The following is a 23,220-nucleotide window of genomic DNA, read 5'->3' as shown; positions in this document are numbered from 1 at the left end:
TAAAAAGCCAACAATATCAAAGCGACTAAGTTTTTGTTTTTGCTCCTGTGAATGGAAAACCAATGCGGCATTCATATTCCAGTGTGTTACCTTGTGTCTGCCTTGCGGTGTGTCTACATGTTCAGTGTTGTTGTCTGCTTTCCTGTTGTTTCGATTTAAAGCTTTCGTGACTGCAGGGATTCACATTCTTGGTTCTTTCGGTAAAGTCACGTAGAAGGGAAATAATAAAATTATGAAAATAAAACTATTAAATTCTCACGACGTTTTGATTGCAAACACAAGCAATCATCATCAGGTGTGAAACCCACAGCAAGAAAATTTGAAAAAAGTGGCCGTTTGTTTGTGTCTATGTCTCATTGTGTCTCTCTGTTCATCCTAATTTAGTGTTCCCGCGTGTGTAATTGTGTAAATGTACTAAATTCTGAATTACACCTCCGATTAGCGAGGATGGCTCCGTATGGTGCGAAAGAAGTTAAACATACATACAATTACTATTGTTGTAATTATTTTGTCTGGCATTGTGATTGACTGTATACGGTATTGTGTCTGCCTGGTATGTTGTGAACGCAGCCCTTTGTCTGGTTTTGTGTATTTACGTAATGTTGTATGTCATACATCACGTCCCTTGGTCTTTCACCTTAACGAATGCGTTGACGCAATAACTATACCTCGTTTTAAATGCGAGGGATAAACCGATATCTTTGCACTCCGTCTTCTTGGTGCTTGAATGATAATTTTACTTACAGCACCTTACTTAAAATCTTTGCTCACGTAGTAATATCCCAGTTGCTGAGCTGTCAAACCAGGTAGCTGAACAGCCCAGCTATACCACAGGTGAGCCCATAGCCTATCAGACTGGTGAATAATTATCCCAGGTATTGAACAGTTACCTATGAAGACGTTGTCTTTAGAGGTCTTCAGAGGTAAGACTTTGTGTTTAGAGGTAACTTTGAATGTTAATTTTGAAATTACCACCATCAGGTAAAGCAGCAGGTGTCGTTATAAACACAATGAATGCAATATTAAGTGGGATTGGTTTTGTGGCGAGTTAACAGAGTACAGTCAAATGAATGTGATACAGAAATGTAAATAAGGGAACACTCATCTATTGGACAATGAACTTTGTACCCGCCTTATGTGAATGGAATCTACAGGTGACTCAATACAACCTTCGTCAGCAGTGCCCGCACACAAGACGCGCCTCCGCTGGCAACAACGCGCTTTCAAAGCGAGTCTTGTGATAGGTGTTCAAATAAATAGCAAAACATTTTAATTGGAAATAATTTGTAGCCAGTTTATTATTGTTGTTACTACGCAATGCTGCAAACCCGACGTCAAAGGGATTCCCGTCCAGTCATCTCTTTCTTTCGAAGAGCACCCTGTTAGTTTCGTCACGTTTCGTAGAATACTGTAACAGGTAAGGGGTGCGAGAGATATGAGCGAGCGAGCGTGTGTTGGGTTTATGGGAGCTAGCTACTGGAGTAGTTATTTGTACGAAGTACGCGTACCGAACGCTAACACGTAAATGTAATGTTCTGTTGTTTCGCTTGTATGGATTGCCTTTCATTAAAAAAAAACATGTTTTATCTTGAATATTAAAGCCTCGTCGCTGCTCGAAGTTAAATAATTCTAGCGGATGTTAAAATTGTTCTTTTCCTCTCTACTAATGGAGCAAAAAAAGTTCCGTTTTAATTTCCAATTAAATTGCTCTTGGTTAATATGACAGCATAAAGTAATTACTTTTGTACAGCACCTGTCAAAAGTCACAGATAAAGGCTGCTCAAATGAGCATTGAGATGGTGCCCATCTCCTGTTTATAGCTCTGAAGCAATGCTGTAAATTCTACATTCTTCTGGCCGGGGCAAGTCTATCCATAGGACATACACCTGTTGACTTCCCAACAAAGTGGCACTCACGGTATTGACCTCTGTACGGATGACGGGCTGAGTCAACCCCCCAAACCGGGATTTGAACTCGTATAACTTTCTGATTGCGAGCCCGCCCGCTCTACCGCTGAGCCAGCTGGCTGTCACATCTTCACGGACGTGACAACAACAGCAGCAGCAGCACCACCACCAAGTATCCACCGTGCAGAGTTCGTCTAAAGCGGGACGTGTCCCTTAGAGCGGACCCGGGAGCGGCGAAGTTCACGCCGCCTGTGATGTCTGCGCCGACGTCGACGCTCTCGTGGTCCCTGTGAAGGACGCGCCACCCACCACGGCTCAGGCGCGACCCGCAGTCGTGATGAGGAACGCGTGGCTGCGCGCCTTCGTGCTGGCGTGCGTGCTCGTGCTGCTGCTGCTGCTGTTCTACGTCGCGCAGGACCAGAGCTGGGCAGAGTCCTGCGGACGAGGGCACAGCGAGTGGATGGCACGTTCGCGGTGAGTTCACACCACGGCGGTGCGGAAACCTCTCCCTCGGGGAGAGGGCCGACTGCGGCTTTCGAGTCCCCAGCGCACAACGGACCAGGCACCCGTTTTACGCGTTGTTTCACCCAACGAAGGACGTGAGCGGCGTCCAGTTTCCCACCAACCCCAACCCCCCCCCCCCCCCCCCGTGCCACCGATGTAAATATCCTTGACCAGAAATCGAACTCGGTGGGCTGGAATCTGAGTTGGGGAAAGCGAACCACTCGCAACACCGCCTCTCAGTTGTGACACACTGACACGCGGCAGCTGGACACCGCGTACATCTTCTGTGTGTGGCGTGAGACGTGGAATAACTTTAGCGAAAGCGTTTCGCCTCGTCTGGCTCCCCTACATTGCTTATGCTATTACATACAGTTTCAGTTTTCAGTTTCATTTATTTGGTTTTACCCTGTGAGCCATTCGGCTCTTGATTCAGGTGCAACCGCAACAAACAATAAAAATGTAAGATACATTTAAAATTTACTGCACGCAAATTGAAACATTCCCTATAACAACAATTCAAAAAAAGCACCGTATGTTTATGCTGCGTACAAAAAAATGTGCAAAAATCCCAGTTTGATGTCAGATCACAATAACAATCACAATACAATCTAGATTAAAATTATAAGTATAACTCTAAACTACAACGTACAAATATGGCTAAGCTAAACATTTTTAGAAATCACTAAAATATTGCTATAAAAACAACGTAACAGTGATCATTGGAAATGTGATTGAAAGTTAACAATAGCGAGACACGTAACATATATTACTAAAGCTAGCATCCTTAGCTAGCTGCATGAGTCAATCCATAATAGCAGGAGTATCAATAGTGGAAGCAGCACACTATAATCAAAATACATGATCATTTCTTGCATAGGTCATCCGTAGCGCTATATTTGATTTCAGGCCACTGGATAGCAGTGTCAGCTAGGGTTGGACGACTCCTCTAGCTTAGTTTTGAGTGACTATCTTATAGGTAGTGATCCAAGTTGGAGTTTAATTGCGACAGCATTCCAGACCCTGGGTGCATCAATAGCAAAGGCCCTTCCTCCAATATTTGTACGGCAATAAGGAATGCGAAGCTGGTAAATGAATGAAGATCTTAGCTCATATTTGTTTTTCGAAACAATGAGGAGATCCAGCAGGTAATCTGCGGATTTTTTGTAAGTACATCGTAAATAAATAAGATCTGATGCATAAGCCGTCGATCATTAAGAGATGTTAAGTTTGACCCAATGGATAGATCGCAGTGATGGGTCCTATATGGGCAGTTCAATGCAAATCTTAAGGCCGAGTGATATATTGAGTCAAGCTTCCTCAGAACAGTATTTGGAGCTGATTTATAAATGATGTCACAGTAATCAAGTAGAGGTATTATGGTATCTTTATCAATTCCAAATGGAACATAAGTGGAAAACAGTGTATATGTCGATACAGAAAACCTATTTTTATTTTTGTCTTTTTACCAATATAATCAATGTGTTCTTGAAAATTCAGTTTTGAGTCAAAGATGACCCCAAGATACTTATAGATCTTGACTTGCTCTATTTGATCATTATCTTTTGAATGTAATTCGGGGAAAACAACGTCCTGCTTTAGTCCTGGTGAGAAGCATAGGGCAATTTGCGTTGATACTATTGATTGATAGACCAGGTGAGAGCCCATTGAAATTTTATGGCTCTTGTTTAACTGTCATCCTGGTAACAAGTAAGAACCATCACCATGGAACAAAAGGCAGCATACCAAGCTGTAACAACTCAACCAAGGTAATAGCAATGGTCGCAGTGAAATGTATGGGAAAAATAAACACAGCAAAATGTATTTACTTAACACAGTTACGGTGACGTACAGCCCTTTGCCAATCCGTTACTGGATGAAGGCCCCCCATACCTTCTCAAACGTGGGGTTTATTTGATGATACTTCACCACACTGGTAATGAAGCCAGCCAGCAATACTTTTTTTTCTAATAGAGCATGATGCATGTGAAACGTTTGACTGCATGCATTTTTTCCCATATACAGGATGATCCATTAACAGATAGCCCCACAAAAAATAAGAAGTAAATTATATAGTAAACAACATTGTACTTCAGAGCCTTTACGTCTACCACCAATATGAACAAAGTCATCAAATATTTCGACGAGGGGGCCTTCACTTTCCCAGCATTAAATCACTTTGTTAATCAGAATCAGAAAGGGTTTTATTCGCCATGTAAGTTCACACCGACACGGAATTTACTTTGGCAGGATGGTGCATACATTCAACATATAGGAATCTAAAATCTTAAATAAGTTTTAAACAAGTCTTACTATAATAAGGGTTAAAAGTCTAACACCAAGGGGCTGAAGTATATAAAATTAAATAAATATCGAATATAAAATAGCTTTAAGATATAATTTAAAAATAAAAAATACAAATAGGGTAACATAGTTAATATCGGCAAGGTGTCGTTATGTAGATCAAATGTTAAAAACAGTGTTAGCCCTTGGCCTTGTTTAACAGGCCAGCAGCAGATGGGAAGAAACTGTTTTTATGGCGTGAGGTTTTGGTCCTGATGGACCGAAGCCTTCTGCCGGAGGGGAGTAGCTGAAACAGAGAGTGTCCAGGGTGGGAGAAATCGGCCATAATCTTCCTCGCTCGCCTCATGGACCTTGTCGTGTGCAGGTCCTCGAGGGTTGGTAGATTGCAGACAATTACCTACTCAGCAGTGTGGATGATATGCTGCAGTCTGCTCTTGTCCTTGGCAGTGGCAGCAGCGTACCAGACGGTTATGGAGGAGGTGAGGATGGATTCAATGATCGCTGTATAGAATTGCACCATCATTGTCTTTGGCAGGTTGAATTTCTTCAGCTGCCGTAGAAAGTACATCCTCTGTTGAGCTTTCTTGGTGAGGGAGCTGATGTTCAATTCCCACTTGAGGTCCCGGGAGAGAATAGTGCCCAGGAAGCGGAAGGACTCTACAATTTTGACTGGGGAGTCTAACAGGGTGATGGGGGTGAGTGGTGCTGTATTCTTCCTGAAGTCTACAACCATCTCAACTGTCTTTAGAGCATTTAGCTCTAAGTTGTTCTGGCTACACCAGGTCACCAGATTGTCAGCTTCCCACCTATAGTGGGAAGCTGACAAAGTACGAGTCATACATTGGATATCAGTGGAGTGTCTATAGATGGATCGCCCTGTGCTCTCGCGTAAACTCCAATGCCCTCCTCCAGCCCCCACGTCCCCCCACCGCCAAAATTCAGGGTCATAAATCGTTGATCTCGTCTCGTTTTTAACCATCTCCATCGGAGTGTTTTTCTTTTTTTTCCGTCTCCTTTGAACAATTCAGTTCGCAGCATTGGACTCAATGTAGCGTCCGGCATATATTCATTTGCGCAGGATATAAACAATTGATTCTCGCCCGAGCGATTCGATGCGCGCGTGATCGGTAATCTTGGCGGTCGTAATCGACGAGCCGTTGGATTGTTGCACGCCTAATATTTATCCGGTTCACATCGCTACGCCGTTTCACGTCCTCCAACTGAAGGCCGCGTTGAAGACAACGAGGCGTCGTCTCGTTGACTCGCTCCTCCCAAACAATGTTTTCCCCCGACGAACCTCATCGAGGGGGCCGCAGCTGTTACCTGGCGCCCCTCGTGACCTGGGGTCGGATTCTCCCGCCAAAGCCAACGGGCACGGACGCGGCGGCCGCCCCAACCGCGGAGCCCGCGGCGGCACCGGCGACCCCGACGGCGTGGGACCCGGACCGCGGCGAGAGCGTCGACGCGACGGTCAAGGAGTGGCTCGGCGCGAAGAGGAAGAGCGGCGACGACGACGACGACGATTACCGTCCGGAGGCGAACAAATTCGCGGGGGTGAGCTCGCCGACACGCACGACGGCACGGCTCGAGGGGAGTCGTCACGGCGGCCGCCGTGCGGAGCTGCCGGTCGGATTCTCCGCACGCCGGCCGTTACTTAAGGGTGGTGGTGGTGGGGGGGGGAATGATAACGGGGACACGACAGCTAAAGTAATGATAGAAGACAGAACGATCTGTACGGAAGGTTAAGTGTGATGTAGTTCCCCCTTATCACCAGTGATAGCCAATATCTTTATGGAGAAATTTGAAACAGATGCCATCCAGACATCCACCCTACGTCCTTCCTTGTGGAAGAGATACGTAGATGACACTTTCGTCATTTGGCCACATGGCCTGCCAGCATTGAACCAATTTCTCAACCACATTAATTCCATACACCCATCCATCAAATTGACCATGGAAGTGGAGAAGGATAGTAAGCTACCATTCCTGGATGTTATGCTTGAGAAGAGACCTGATGGCTCTTTGGGACACTCTGTCTACAGGAAAGCCACCCACACAGATTCCTATCTGAAACCTGATTTTCACCACCATCCGGCACAGAAGAATTCCCTCATCAAAACACTACACCATAGGGCCCACTGCATTTCTGACCAACACCACCTAGCCAGTGAACTGGAACACGTACACCAGGCCCTCAAGATGAATGGGTACTCAGGACCGTATTATTCGCAAAGCTGTTTCTCCAACCAGGGAGAAGCAACCCCCTGAGACGCCGATCAAAACCATCACGTTACCATACACAGCAGGCGTTACCAAAAAGATTTCCAAAATCTTAAACAAACACAAGTTCCAGGTCCGATTCAGTACAGTACACAAAATCCGTGATCTAATCCCATCTGTGAAGGATGCCATTCCTGACATGCAATATTCTGGAGTCTACAAACTAAGTTGGAACCTGTGGTGATTGTTACATTGGGGAAGCGAAACGACATGTGTCGGACCGTGTTCGCGAGCACAAGTCAGATCTGAAACACGGCAGAACTTATTACCTCCACCGTGGCTAAACCATTGCTATAACGCTGAGGGCTCTCATGATATTGTTTTTTTCCGAGACCAAGGTACTCTGCAAACCTTCGGGCTACTATCAAAGGTTTGTTCATGAAGCCATCCAGATTTATAAACACAGACATAACTTCAACCGGGAAGATGGATACAAATTGAGCAATCATTGGAAGGATGTTATTAACCAGGTAAAACCTTAACTGTTTCATGGTTTGCCTTCATATCCGCATCTCCAGTTTCTTCAGCCTCCCACTCCCAGCCCCGCTCACTTTCCCTCCCGCCCCCGGCATTTTGTCGTGCATGTGTCTTGGCTTGCAGCACTCCACTTCCCCTACCCCACACCCCCCTCTCTATCTCTCCTCCCTGGCTCCTCCCCCCTCTCTTACCTATATAGCCTCTTGTCACAGCAGCTCTTTGCCCACTTCAGCAATTTTTCTTGCTGTGGTTGTCCCACCTGATGATGGACGTTTGTGTTGCGCCCGAAACGTCGTGATGACATTTATTTTATTTTTAATACCTACGTGACTTTACCGAAAGAACCAAAGAGTATGTGTTGTTATTATTAGAGACACCCTAGAGAAAACCGGTCAAATTGATCAAAGAAAAGTTCCGAAAATTGATGACAAAAAAAATCACCACTGAAAGTGTTCCCCTTTCAAGACAAAGATGTATTTACCGGCGCAGCGTGATGTCACACATCATGCCACACGTCACGATGCAGCTTGGAACGTAACATTTTTATTATTACGACCGCTAATTTGAATACTCCCGAGGACAAACGATTTTGGAAAGAGTTACAGATCACACACGTCATGCGTGATCGCCGACGACCACAGCCATGAATAAGGGGTTCGAGTGCAAAGGAGCCAGCAGCCGAAGGGCATGCGTAAGTACAGGCCGCTGGCCAATCCACTGCTGGTTGAGGGCCTCCCCACACCGTGTCAGTCATGAGATGGGGGATTGTACTTTACCACGGTGGCCAGCGCAGGTTGGTGAAGGTGAGGAACGTAGATGTGGGATCACAGTAATAGTACAAGAATGGATTTTGCTGCACGGCTCCTTACTGCCTACACCGTTGCCCCCACAGCTCCTTATGCCACCTGTGTTTTGTGCGTGGTGGTAACCCATCCCAGCACTATCCTGCCTCAAACCTGCTTAGCTTCTGAAATCCAGCAAGAGTCGGGAGCAGTACAGCAACATTGCGCAAAAAGCACTCTGCACTGTCTTGGTTGATTGTGGGTACTATGCACTGTGTATTGTCATGTGCGTATACTGACTGGAGGTGTATCCCAGAGTTCATGGCTTTGGGGTTGGTGGATCATGCCAACATCACAATGTGCATTAGGACACTCACATGTAAAAAAAAAGCTCAATTCGAAAATTGGATAAACCTTCGAAGCGAGAGCCTCTTGCGGAGGAGTCACGAGACTCCGTTCGAGTTAAGTATTCATTTTGTCAATACAGTTGCTGAGCATAGGCCTACAAGCCCAGAACACCAAGTGGCCAGCAACATACAGCACTATTGAAAGTGTAATAGATAATATTTAATAGCCACAGAAAGGAGAATCTCCCCCACCCCACCCCACCCCCTGTGGTGTGGATAAAACATGCTCTCTCTCTCTCTTGGGCCTTATTCAGATACTATCTCCCTTGTAGATGCCAGCGTAAACTCTTGTGGATTTGATTGATTTAGAACTGCGGACGGAGCCTGCGCGGGGTGACTGCTGCGGACCAGACCCTCAAGTCCGTATTCCGCTTCGACCTTCCCGTGCTTCTGTGGAGCGACCACATCACCGCGAGCGAATTCGAGCGCCTGAGCTATTACCGCACTCCCTACGGCTGGAAAGGGATGAACTGGACTGGTAAGGCCGACGCCGTTGCAAATGTTTCGTTGTTGTTGTTTTCTCTCCTTCCATTTGCTGCGTTGCTGTTACCGTCGTGTCGTGAGAAGACGTTCAGGACTCTCAGAGAGAGAGGGTGGGGAGGGGGGAGGGGTCATCGCTTCCACTAAAGACAATTGCCAGCCGAAGGAGCTAGGGACCGTCCATAAATGACGTCATGCACCTGGGGGGGGGCGGTGTCAGGCATTTGTGACGATGTGTGACGAGGGGGGGGGGGGTGGGGGTTTGAGTAATGTGACGTCACATCAAAAATCGCAACTTTAAATAAATATAGACACAACACGTTCTATTTAATTAAATCGACTTTTTTATATAAATGTGTTCTCCTACGACATCAGAGTGCAGCGGCACATTAAATACGCAGCTACAATGACAATAGTTTAAAGCGATTTGTAGCGTGTTTTATATTTGGGGGGGGGGGGGGCAGATCTTTGTGACGTCATATTTGAGGGGGGGGTCTGACTTTTTGTGACGCCGTGTGACGAGGGGTGGGGGGGTCAAAATAGTCAAAAATCGCGTGACGTCATTTATGGACGGCCCCCTATCACAGAACTATTTTTCTGAGCCCTTCAACTGATATACTTTTTTTTATCCACACACACACACGCGCACTATGGGATGATGAAATTTCCCATATGCGATCTTACACAGGACTCTTTGTCACATGGCAACCTGATCTTTTTTCGAATTCTCGGTGTTAAAATGTTTTTATTTAACACGATGGCGTTTTTGTTTGTGCACAGTCATTGGTGACCGGCCTGAGAGCACCAACTCGCAAAACTTTTGAATTCGCAATTTTATCACTATATATATTATTGGTTTTTTCGGTAAAGTCACGTAGAAGGGAAACAATAAAATAATAAAAATGTAAAACAATAAAATTCTCACGACATTTCGACTGCAACACAAGCACTCATCATCAGGTGTGAAAACCACAGCAATAATTATTTCTTTCAAATGTTCTTGCTGTGGTTTTCACACCTGATGATGATTGCTTGTGTTGCAGTCGAAACGTCGTGAGAATTGTATTGTTTTATATTTTTAGTATTTTATTGTTTCCCTTCTACGTGGCGACTTTACCGAAAGAACCAAGAATATGAATCCCTGCGGTCACGAAAGCTTTAAATCAAAATTTGATCACTGTCGGCTAAAACGCCAAATTCAAACCCGGGTTCTGAGCGGTACCAGCTCAGCGCTCTGACCTCTGAGCCACCCAGCCAACGCATAATTCCCGTTTAATAAATGTAGTTCTATTTCTGGTGCCAGCTGTGCCACCTTCCAGCCCCCTGGATTCGGGTGGTGGTGGTGGTGGTGGTGGGGGGGGGAGGTTAACGTTTCTTTAACATTTGTTAAACATTGACCGTGTTGTGCCCACCCTGAGATTTTGTCCGCTGCCCCCTTCGCACGTGCTTATGTGGAACTTCTTTCGCACCGTACATAGCCAACCATCGTGCTAATCGGAGGTGCACGATTCAGCACGGTGGGCTACACAGCGTGACCTTTAAAACAAGGTCAACTATGTATGGCCGCCGTCTCGCCTGCTTCCCCACCCCCCCCCGCCCCCTTGCGCGTTTCGATCACGCAGACTTGGAGGAGGCGAAGGAGGCCCTGGGGCGGCCCGAGCACCGTGAGATGTTCGAAGTGGCGACGCGCGAGCGCGGGCCGACGGCGGCGTGCGTGCGCTGCGCCGTCGTGGGGAACGGAGGCATCCTTGCCGGCTCGGGCAAGGGCGAGGAGATCGACGCTCATGACTACGTGTTCAGGTAGGAGCCGCTGCGAGCGTTGGACGAGCGTCGACGCGGGTTAGGGTCGTTGAGTCAGTTCATCGGTCATCGTTTTCGGGGGAAATCATTGGATCGACGGTCGGATCCAGTTCAACCTCGAGCAACGTTTGAACCGATCGGCGCACGCGATCGGTGGTCAGCGGCAGCCAATCAAAAGGTACTGTCGGTAGGGCTCATCGGTCTCCGCGTGGTGCTCTTGAACGGACAAAGATCCCCCCCCATATAGCCTCAACAGACTTTTGGGGCAAGTGCCGTTAGCGAGCACCTATAAAGGCCAGCACGGTACACGAATGGGGGGTGGGTGACCAGCACCGCGCCTGACCACCTTTGAACTACCACCTTTGAACAGACACACAAACACGCGGGGCTTTGCTGCTACATATATGTTTTTTTTATTGCTAAGATATTCCAATGGTGCTGTTTGTTGCTGGTTGCTCAATGTGCTGAGCCTTTGGACCTGTGCTCAGCAACCGAACCCTCTGCAAACGACGAAGCGAACTTTGACTCCGTGAAAATCCATGCAGTGATCCAAACTCTCAAAAACTAAGGCATCCATGAAAGAGTAAATGGGTAAGACAGAAACACAGACAATACAAAGTGCACATGAGCTAGGCTACTAAATGCATTGATTGTTTACCCACATAGAATGTGGTTGAAGACAGGGAATGCGCCATTGTATTTTTTTTGTATTGTTTCTTGAAGTAATTGGGCACTTAGAAGACTGGCAAGCGTGCATGCAAGACATTTTATTTTAACGTACCCTTTTATTGTGCCACCAGCGGATAATCACGAGTCGTACGGTACAAGTTCACATATCCGACCCACGGATATCCACCCCAACGAATAAACCGCCCCGCACCCAGTGCCGCATTTGTGGACTGTTGTACGGATCATTCTATTTCCATCTTCAAAACCCCTGGCCTTTGCACGACATCCGCCTGTGCGTGCGTCTGCCGTGAGTCGGATATGCGCGCGTTGTACTGCGTGCACGATGCGTCCGGGTGACTGTGTGTGTGTGTGCACTCAAGGGTGAACGGCGCCATAACAGCCCATTTTGAAAAGGACGTTGGAACAAGAACCTCGTTCTACTTTTTTTCGACAAACACCTTGGCAAACTCGATGGCCGCATACAAGCATTTCGGGTTCCAACACCCGCCGTGGTCAGAGGTAACTCTTCTCTCCTCCTGGCCACACAGTCGCCGGCTTCATGCATGTGAGCGATTGACAGGGCAATAGACATCGGACATCCGAGACATCCGCAAGTTGCAGGGTGGGGGGTCCCGCTCATCGCTGAATCTCGGAACGCGCAAGTGGTTAGCACTAATTTTATTTATAGAGGCATAGCGCGCTGCTTTTAAGGACATTGTACTCACCGCAGAGAACTGTGACGACACGACCGCACTCTGTGATAGCTGGTGCCAAACTGTGCCACGCTCCCTCCCGCATCGCCTCTTACTTGCAATTTCATCCGGAATCGGAGGGAAAACTCTCCGTTGTCATCATAACTCTCACGTACATCATCGGAATGGGAAAGGGTTAAGCTGGAAGAGCCCAATGACCTATGAAGCTCGTTTCCACAGGTGTCCAGCCCAAGCTCGGTTCGGCAATGGTGGAAATAAACTGGGGAAATTACGTTGCTCGATAAATGAAACGATCGCACGTAAACTCGACCGTACAGAAACTCAATCGTCCAGAAACTCGAACAAAGCAACATAATAATATCGGGCAAAAATAACAGCAATAATAATAAATAAAAAATAGTAGTGCAAATAAATAACAAATGACACTTGCAATTTCACAGCTGTCCGCCCATGGGGCCATAGCGGATATAGAGCAGTGAGTTCAAGTCCACTTCTTGATGGTAAATTCACCAGATCGAGAGAGGCCTCAAGGACGGCCCAAAGAGTGCATGCTGCAGCAATGAAGGATTTGTCAACGACGTTCATCTCTGCCTGCCAGACGATCGCCTTACACGTCACTCGAACTTGCCATCGGCGACGATAAAACATTTTACTTTTTTTTTATAATTCTCAACTTCACATCGGAAATAACGTTAATCCCAATCGTACATTGCAACCCATTATTTTTTCATCAGTCGATCTTTAGAACCCGTTAGTCCAGACATGGGCAACGTATACGGCCTCCGGGCCGTCCTCTTATCAATCTCAGCCCGTTGGGCTTTTTAATCCGGCCCGCCGAACTTGACCAAATATTATTATTGAATTAAATTTTACCTTTCTCCTGTAATGCCCCCATTTCCCCATTAGATGGCGCACTTTGACCGGGAGTTACGACATGTTTTTGTATTGTTCATGTTCGTGCAATTTGTTAAATTGCCTTGCAAATAAATGCTTTGCTACCTGTTAAAGGCCAAATAATTTCATGTAATGATTTTTACACGTCATTTATATTTAGTTCACAAAAACACTCCATCCATCTGTTTCCTGGCCCGGCCTCTCTGTCAAATTTTAGAACCCATTGTGGCCCGCGAGTCAAAAAATTTGCCCACCCCCTGCGTTAGTCATTGTGATGGTTGATTCTCGAAATGCTTATTTGTGAAAATTAATTTGTTGCGCGTCAGAACTGCTGGGTGTAATGATGTTTGTCGATGTGATGTTTATTTTTTTACTTTGTCGCAGGAGAACCTCTCTGCTGCTACAATGCGTGCATTCATCCGCAGGTCTCCCTCGAAGATGAGACGTGGTCTCGACAGGGTCTTACCTGGCCTTATAGGACTTTTAAACGTGAATGTAAATCTGGCAGTAATGTTAAACGTGAATAGGAACTCTGCACACGAGTATTAAGCACCTATAATACCCGTGAAGCAACACGATTAAAATGTCCTTGGGTTACTCTCCCATCAAAATCACAGTTTGATGCAAAGCCATCGATTCTGCACGATAACGTCACCTGCAATTGCATTGGACATACTTTCTTGTTTCGATTCAGTGAGAGCTTTAGCATTTGTTCAACACCCGGTGATGCTGGTTGTAATCTCCAGCGAAACATCGGATAAAAGTTGTGAAAAGTAAAACAGATTTGTTTATACAAAAGCCATTGGCATGTTTGCTCACTTGACAACTCGATTTGATTGTCTCAGTCGGGTGGTGGAGGTGTAGAGTTAAAACAATTTACGTTGTACCTTCATGATTCTAACCTTCTCCTTGTGCTCAATCCACGCCTTCGCTCTTTTTCTTTGCTTGCCCACCCCCCCTTTCACTGGAACAAACTTGCCCCTCAACATGAAACAGTCACCCTCGCTCACCAGTTTCCGCTCCGCACTCAAATCTCACTGATTATAATCAGTTAGTTATTGCTCCCAAGGTCACCCCACGACCCCTTAATACCCCCCTCATAACAGCCACCGTTAACTGTTCCCTCTTCATATTCTCATTACATGGCTTTTACTCATCCCCCAATTTCGCTTTTACTGAATTCACGCATCACAGAATTGCCCATTGTTTCCTCTTATCAATCTCATTCACCTCATCTCCACCATTACATTCATATGTACTGTATTGTTAATTTTGTGTAAAAGCGCCTTGAACAATGCGCAATATAAATTCTATTAAGATAACATAATATTGGTCGTGAAAGCCTACGTGTAAATGTACAGGTAGTCCCCCGACTTACGATGGAGATGCGTTACGACGACCCCATCGTAAGTCGAAAATATCGTAAGTCGGACCGTCGTAAGTCGGGAACTACCTGTATATCCTTATTTGTTTACACATTAGTGGATACGTCTTTAAAGTTTCTGTAGCTTAAATGTAATTGTACGATGGTTCAGTATCAAAAATAATCCGCCCGAGCCGATTTACACTAGATCGTACATTTATATTTGAGTTACACAAACATTAAACAGTGGTCTCTAACTTAAATTTAATTGTACTATGATTATTCTTACAAAAATCTGCCCGAGCCAATTTACACAGCGGGGATGTTATTCTTTCATGTACATTTATTTCTGCATCGTATTTTATATACCTCATGTGATACAATGCTTATGCCCTGATTTCTGTTTTGTTTAATCGCTGTTTTTAACGTGTGATTTATTTTCCTTATGTCATGTTTGATTACCCAGGTCACTCTTGCAAATGAGACCTTATATTCTGGTCTATCGAGTACTCATCTGGTTTAAACGTTATAACTTGATTCTGAGCCCCCAAACTCTCTGTACCAACCCCGATCTGTGTTCCTTAGGAAACCAGGTACGTGTTTGTGCCATGCGGGCATCAGGATTATTACATGGTGACGGCCGCTGTGAAGGGTGTGACCGTGTCCAAGGGCCCTAATAAATACCAAAGGTGGGTGGATCACAACACTGCTGTGACTACGCTCCTTTTTACACTGGCACATCGGAGCCATGCCAGTACGTAGCCCTCCATCAGTTGAACACGTGGGCTTTCACGACCAACATTATCCATAATGGAGTTTTTGTTGGGTTAGCAGATCGATGTGCTGAACTAGTAACGAATTGACATGTTTTGTTTACACGACAAACCTTACTAATTGGCTGTGTCGGGTGGTGGCGGGTTTAACGGACACATTTATATTTATGTACCGGTTATATGCAAAGCTGAGCCGTTACCAAACCGTAAAATTCTGGCCTCACGAGACATCTGAATCCGAGCGGGGTAAATATAACTTTAATTTTACATTCATTGTTCGTAACAATGCCCGGTTTCTGCAGTGGAAAAGTAACCTGGCGCCTCCTGACCCACACCAGGCTGGATGGGCAAAGTCCCTTGGTTATGCAGTGGGAAAGAGGTACAAGACACTGCATGTCCATTTGGCCTCTCGTGATTTTGGCTCGCCATAGGTTTCATTTGACCTCAGCCACTTAGTCCGGTTGAGGCTGGCGTCAACACTGGCGTGTTTAATCAGAGTTATAATGCTTCGGAGGTGAAAGCTCCGGCGCTTACGAAGGTCGCCGTGATATATGATCGCGTTAGTTTTAGGAATAGTGTTGTTCAATAGGCTGAAGGTAAATATTTGCTTGATTTCCATTTCAATACAATAAGTAGAGTCAGCCCAGTACATTAAAGCTGTAGTTAAACAGTGCAACTTTACACTGTCATTGTTAATCGTGGTTTTCTCCATTCCACACGGACCGCAACAAAGAGGAATTCAAGTTTGCGAGCGGTTCGCGAGCCCCCTGCTCTGTAATAAAGTCACGTCAGATATATATTTTTTCTCTGATTGGCTAGATGTAGGGGGGGGGGGTGTCGAATGTTTTTTTTTATGGCAACACGGATGTAAACATGGAACATGACAGAATGTTTTCCCTCTGCGACAGCATTGCAGTGTTCTACAAGAAAACAACATTAATCTATCTTTATAAATGTCAATAACCCACTCGCATTGGTTGTCCACCTTAGCACAGGGGTCAGCAACCAACATAACGAGATGATAATATTTTTTTTCGAATTCAGTAAAATACTCAACATTTCAAGAGCCGCAATTGTATGTAAATAACATTACGGAGCAGCACTTAAAGAGCTACAGGTTGCTGCCGATCCCTGACCGAGCACCAGCAAACAGGTCGCTGAAACAGCGACTATACAAATAGATCTTGATTTGAAGCTTTCGTGACTGCAGGAATCCATATTCTCTGGTTCTTTCGGTAAAGTCACGTAGGTATAAAATCATTTCTTTTATACAAATAGACTCTCTCACTGAATCAAGAATCACTGTTGATCATCATTACGTACCCGTTCAACCTTCAAAGAATGCAACACAATTACGTGCTGAGATTTGCACCGTTTAAGTTGGGCCATAGGCCACGACCATTCCTGTCATGCTCAAGAGCTCCAATAATAGTAAATCTGATATATGACCAACAGACTGTGTTGATATCTGGCCTAACACAGCCCTATAATGGTTTTCGTGTCGCGTATACCTGTATATCTTCCGTGGTTTATTGGTGTCAATTTTGTTCTTGGATTACCTGTCCTATTGATCCTTATTGGAAATTACTATTTAAGATGTGACTTTGCTAAACCTCAGACATTGATCAGAGAATGCAATTATTGGGTGAAATGTCCCATGGCTTGCTGCAGTTGCCTTTATCGGGTGCCAGAGCCTCGCATTAATGTTTGTCGCTGGACGATCATTGAGCAATTTATATTAACACAAAATTCACATCTGGGATGTTTTTACTCTTGCAGTCCTCACACGTATTTTGGGAAAGAAGATGTAAAGAAAAAAGTGAAAATGCTCCATCCTGATTTTCTGCGATACCTGAAAAACAAGTAAGTGTATGGCTCTCTTCTTCTTGATCGTAAAAGTGGTCAATTACATATATATTTAAAAGATCATTTTAATTTAAGTCAGGGTCTTAACATTATCATGGCCAATGCTGATGATGACACCACACCTTGCCGTCACTCGTCTCCTTCTCGCAGATTCCATATTTTATGTAAAGTCAACAAGTGACCTTCAAAGTCCTCTCTCTTGCTCTCTCCTAACAACTGGCGTTAGGTTTTGCCCATGGTTAACGACCTCTGGGTGCTCTCTCCAATGCCTGTCTTGGCAACCTGTCCCTCCTCCATCCTAGACACGTGTCCCGCTCGTCGCAACCTCCGTATCCTGATTGCACCCACAGAATGTTGTTGCCACGTTCAATTCCGAATTGCCAAGTTTCTTGCCCCGACCCTTCTGTGAAACACCTCGCATCCACTGTACGCATCTGTAATCAAAGGCGAGGCGTTCATATGATGGTTTCTTTGTTAACAGTCCAACTTCCTCAACCCATTACAGTAGTACGGATGTTATTTTTTTTATATTAATCGCAGCACTTTGACAATCGACCGTTTGTTTAAGGCCTCCCCGTGCCATGTCGGACATGGGGTTTGTTTTTTACCAATCTCCACATTGATCACTGCAGATTGAAGGGGGGAGGGAACCCTGGACCAGTTCAAATATCGCCCACCACTGATGTTAGCCATGGCTGAGAATCTAACTAAATTTTGACTGGATTTATAGCACAGTGCTACCACTCCACCCCACCACTCTTTATACTCGACTAATGCTTCTAAGTGTGCCTCCACATCAGCTTCCTGTGTAATTCCTGTCCGTGATAAACCCCATTGCGCAGTGCGCTACTGACTCACCGCTTATTAATTGGCTGATAACACCTTAATAGATGGAGGACCGCAGAGCATCAGGGGGGATTTGACGCCGTCTCACTGGCTGGCTTTCCTGCTTGTAATTGGTCTCTTGTGCCTCTAAAGCCATGCTCTCACTCTCTTCGACTGTGAGCAAATACTGTGTGGCGGGTTACAAGTTGAATTGATTGCGACTATAGCACTGCTCACCTTCCCATGATGATTTTGAAAGCCATATGTGATGTAAACATTGTGATGAGTTTCCAGATCTATCTTGAAATGCAAAGCTGTATCGTAATATTCATATTCTTGGTTCTTTCGGTAAAGTCACGTAGATAGAAAACAAAAATAAAAATTTAAAGCAAAAAACCCACGACGTTTAGTAATGTTAAAGGCACAGTTGATAAATATAAACACGATACATTCATACAAATAAGACACAGTAATGGGTTTTAAAACTTAATTTAATGACTTTTGAATACACAAAGTGCACTCGTATTTTATTGTATGCTATGCTCTAGCTGTGGTTATGTATGGAATGTATATGTTGGAGTTGCATATGCAGTTAAAATGTGTACCGTAACACCAGCGCACAACGGGTTACTTTTAATAAAGATAAAGTCGCATGGTCTGTTAATGTTAACTATGAACAACATGTACACCCCTGCCCATGGACCACAGCTTCCTCCCATCCACACTTTTACAAACTCGATTCAAGGATATTTACAGACCAAGTACTGGTGCCATTGCTCTGCTCACTGCCCTGCACACCTGCGATCAGGTACGGCGGTTAAGGCTGGTTCACACCTACCAACACCGCATCACCAAGCACACGTTTATGACATTTTCAACGCTTTCCACCTTAAGGTCGAAAGCTCCATTATTACGGTTTTTGAGTCAAGTCATGGAAAAAGTGCGTCGTAATCCCTCCTCTATCTGACACAGACAATTAATAAAAGTGCCACGTGAACAAACGTGCAACAGTTATTACTGCTTCAGCATGCAAGTGTTGTTTTTGGAGAGTAATTTCACAATATTTAAATTGGTATGACCTTTTTGTTTACATTTTAGTTTTACATTAAAAAAAAAATGTGTTTCAATTGGTAGGACGTTTTTGCTTAATAATACATCAAGCATCATCAGGCTAACTGCTCAGATCTACAGTGAAAGGAGCTTCCTGATCCAGGTCCTACTATAATATGAAGGTTTAGTTACTCTTCAGGACATTAACCTAAGCGCACTGGTGACATTTATCAAATGGTTGCTGGTGCCCTCCCTGGTAGAGCCGGTATGAAGCTTTGTTGTCTCGTTACAGACTAGGAACGTCCTAAAAAAACACCAAAGAAATATTAAATTTTCTCAAACACAACTATCGGCAGTGGCAGAACATGCTTGTCAACAAGTACATTCAATTGATTTTGATAACGTTGAAGTGTTGTGTAAAACTAATTATTACTGCCAAAGACTAATTAGAGAATCCATTGAAATTGAGAGAAATAGAAATAACTTTAATCGCTCTGATAGCGATAGGCTTAGTGCGGCTTGGAAGCGTATTATTAAATAACACATATTACAATTCCTTATAGGGGAAACACATACTAATTAACGGATTACTAACGTAGCATATAATCACAATAACACACATTACAACTAATTACTAATCTACAACTCATTACTAATCATAACCATTGACTGATTACCAATCGATTATATAATTACTGCACCTGAATGAATTAAATGATGACATCACCCTGCTGCTCTATTTAAGACCGGGAGCAAGTGAGGGCTTTACCATTCTGGCGAATTGCCCGATGATGCTGGATGTAATTACCAGCGAAACGTCGTACTCAAACTGTAAATGTTGTGGATTCACTCTTCAACACACCGGTGGGCTAAAGTAGTGAACTATTTGTCTTTTGTCAACGTGACACTTTTTTTCTGATTGGCCGTGTCGGGTGGTGGAGGGTTACGACACATTTATAAATAACGCGATCTAACTCAAAAACCTTTATTATGAATAGGAACGTCCTGTTCTTATCACTAATTAAATACTTTCGAGGACAATCATGCATATTCAGGATTTTTCTAACTTGGCGAAGCTCTAAGCTTTAACCTAACTGCAGTTTAAATACAGGAAGGGAATTTGGTGTAGACTCTGTTAAAGACTGATGCCCCTATTTTAACTTGAGATGTTACGGACATGTATTATCTCGTTTGCCTGCTAATACTCAAGAGACAATAATTAATATACTCTATATGCAAAGATAATTGTCAAACATTGGAATTAAACCAGCAGACAAGGGCGGAATTGACCAAATTATAAAATAGGATTATACATATCCATTTTGAAGTACTGTCCACTGCACCCATTGAGATTTCTCTGCCATTGGGGTCCATGTGACGTGGGAATTGTACTGACAGTCATTTTGCCATTCACTACTCCTCTTAGTATTCACCCTCCTATTGCCTACTCCTCAAATTGATTTGTGGATCTTCCTGTTATCCATACGACAATGCTTCCTGTTATCCGCGCTTACCTTCAGATAAGAGCGGTAAACTCAGAAGTTATGGAAAATTCATCTTGTTATTTATTTGAATTTATTAGCACGGATAAAAAAAGAAAGTGCATGGATCTGCTAATAGCATATCCAATAATTTATTAAAGTCTTAATTAGGGTCTTCAATTGCAGGTTTCTGCATACGGATTCATCACCAGCAACTACAACAGTTTTCCAGACCACTACTTCGATCCAGTCCAGCAGCTTGTCTTCTATGCCAACCATGACATGAACTTCGAGAGGATGTTGTGGAAGATGCTTCGAAAGCTCAGGGTCATGACCCTGTATCAGCGTCGGAACGCCAAGGACTGAGATGGCCTCTGCAGTAGTCAGGAAGAGCGTCGTCCTAGCTGGTAGAATTTTAGAAAAACATGAAAGAGTTCTTGAAATAGGTTAAAGCAGAATCAGTGCAGGTTACTGAAGGTCCTGAGACTCTTTATATAAACTATAAACTATTTTATTTTATTTTACCAGGTAAGGCCCACTGAGCTATGAAGCTCTTTTTCAGAAGCAACCTGGCCACAAATGAAAGCGCCACAAAGTGGCTACCCATGTGGAAATATATAGCAGCCAAATACTCTAAACGCATGTTGCTAAATCTGGAGGGAACAACCGGAGTACCCGGATCCACGTAACCACGGGGAGAGCATGCAAACTCCAAATATACAGGCACAGGGTTGGGGTCGAACCCCCAACCTATATACCAGGTGAAGTAGATATAAGAGGAACAAGCAACAACCTGTGAATATTTGTTCACTAAAGTTCCCAAGCTTATATACATAGCTGTCAAGTTTGGAGACTGCCAAAATGTGAGACAGCAGGGTAAACATGAAGCTTAACAACCTTCCACATGGCAGTGAAACAGGTGCGCGATCAACATTTTAGATGAAGATTTACAGTCCAGATTGCCTCGTCGGCTGTGGTGGGGAGGGGTGCGAACCTTTGCACTTCAGGGTGGGCACTTTTTATTGCTGGCCACAGAGAAAACCAGAATGTTTGTCCGCGCTTGATACGAATCGATATCCCCATCACCGATGGGTGTGGAATCCGCTTGCCCTGCTCTGAGATTGTAAAGTGGCTCCCGCGTGTTAAAGATACCAAACATCCCAGTTTCAATAAGGCTGGTCTGGTGTTCGGAAACGTTGACGAAAATTGCGGTTTTTGTCCCGGTTTGAAATTTGTTTGGCCTCGGCATCATGATAGGAGCAAAGGACGGGGATAGTTATTGACTGGGTGTGGCTTTTATTAAAGTGTGCCAGGCTGAAGGAAGGAGTGCCTTCGAGCTCATCGTGTGACCTCGTTTGAGCTCTCCCAGAAAAGTAGCATTACCGTGTCTCACCAGTGCCACCTTTGCCATTTTGTTGCTCTATTTTGTGACTTTTTAAGTTTTCTTTATGGCAATGCTGCTAAAACTATCAACTTTCTGTAAAGGGAAAATGCAGATAATTTTTTAGATATTCAATATATACACGAGGATTTTATATCCGTTTTATTTAACTCTTGTCACATCTTCTCGTGACTTTTTTTGACTATTTAAAGTTTATTTACTTTTTTAGGTTCTTTATGCCACTTTAATGATCTAGGAAAGGTTGTCTCAGGTGAGACTCGAGATGTCGAGAGGTCGGAGCTCGTGTCATGGGGCCTGCACTGGCACTGGAAAATAATTCATTGATGCATACCTGTCAACACCTTATCAGTGCCTCTTACCTTATTACAGACCAATTCAGACCTTTTTGCTCACCCCGTGCCTCTTATAAATCTCAACGTTCGTCCTAAAAAGTTCCATCACAAGGGAGAAACACAAACAAATAAGCCAAAAGCATGTTTTTTTGCCCGTATTGAAACGGCTGTACGCCGTATGGGTCTGAACACTCAATTTCCCTTTTCAAGAATAGGGGTAAACCGTATGGGTTGACAGGTATGTTGATGCCATCATATTAAATGAAGGCACGCTGAAAATGCCCTCCCTCTGTGCACTCCACATAGCCTCCGAATGCAGCAGGCCTGACAAAAGAGGCTTTTCGATTTCAAGCTTTCGTGACTGCAAGGATTCATCTTCTTTGGTTCTTTCGGTAAAGTCACGTAGAATGAGAATAAAATAATCAGGTGAAGGGACAAGACTGTCTGGAGGACAGCGCTGTCCTCCAGACAGTCTCGTCCCTTCACCTGATGAAGGCCGCTTGTGTTGTGGCCGAAACGTCGTGAGAATTTTATTGTGTTATTTTATTTTATCAATTTATTATTTTATTCTCATTCTACGTGACTTTACCGAAAGAACCAAAGAAAAAGAGGCTTTGTGATGGCACCGAGGTGGCTGTATCGATAATCAGTGGGATGGTTGGCTATCATGCTCTGCTAAATTCTGGATATACAGCAGTTGTAACCTGCATTGTGTCATTGCACATATACAGTACAAGTATCTTGTTTTCCGATAAATGTAATCCCATGAATAATCAATCTACAGTATTCATCTCACAAACGTTTTAATTCGTATTTAGGCTCTGTCGCGTTGCTAGTTTTCTGCAACAGAGGTGACAATTGACTTTTCCCCCACTAATAAAACACTGTTGTTACCTAAGGCCCGCGGTGCATCG

The 23,220-nt window shown here is 44.4% G+C and overlaps 1 protein-coding gene across 2 annotated transcripts; it reads left to right on the top strand.

Moving 5' to 3' along the window:
- Positions 1-370: 370 nt before the first annotated feature.
- LOC116951585 (alpha-N-acetylgalactosaminide alpha-2,6-sialyltransferase 2-like) lies at positions 371-23,205 on the top strand. Of its 2 annotated transcripts, none has more exons than XM_076073735.1 (10): positions 371-1,417; positions 2,203-2,381; positions 6,029-6,266; positions 8,968-9,136; positions 10,761-10,938; positions 11,988-12,126; positions 15,163-15,266; positions 17,130-17,213; positions 18,750-18,849; positions 20,759-23,205. In XM_076073735.1, exons 2-10 carry the CDS (start codon positions 2,245-2,247, stop codon positions 20,936-20,938), a joined length of 1,329 nt encoding a protein of 442 aa, XP_075929850.1. In that variant the 5' UTR covers positions 371-1,417; positions 2,203-2,244; the 3' UTR covers positions 20,939-23,205. The 2 variants fall into 2 exon arrangements, with proteins under 2 accessions (XP_075929850.1, XP_032826223.2); XM_032970332.2 differs by having other exon boundaries at positions 2,125-2,381.
- Positions 23,206-23,220: the final 15 nt, after the last annotated feature.

Source organism: Petromyzon marinus, chromosome 43 (genome assembly GCF_048934315.1).
Source record: "Petromyzon marinus isolate PM22_M1 ecotype Great Lakes invasive population chromosome 43, UKy_Petmar_22M1.pri1.0, whole genome shotgun sequence".
In the NCBI taxonomy this organism is placed as follows: Eukaryota; Metazoa; Chordata; class Hyperoartia; order Petromyzontiformes; family Petromyzontidae; genus Petromyzon; species Petromyzon marinus.
This window is presented reverse-complemented; position numbering and strand designations above follow the sequence as displayed.

Excerpts from the sequence above, each read along its gene's own strand:
- LOC116951585 (XM_076073735.1), top strand. The coding sequence starts at position 2,245 with ATGAGGAACGCGTGGCTGCGCGCCTTCGTGCTGGCGTGCGTGCTCGTG. Across the intron at positions 15,267-17,129 it reads GGCCCTAATAAATACCAAAG|TCCTCACACGTATTTTGGGA; the intron begins GTGGGTGGATCA and ends TTACTCTTGCAG. Across the intron at positions 17,214-18,749 it reads CTGCGATACCTGAAAAACAA|CTTCCTCCCATCCACACTTT; the intron begins GTAAGTGTATGG and ends CATGGACCACAG.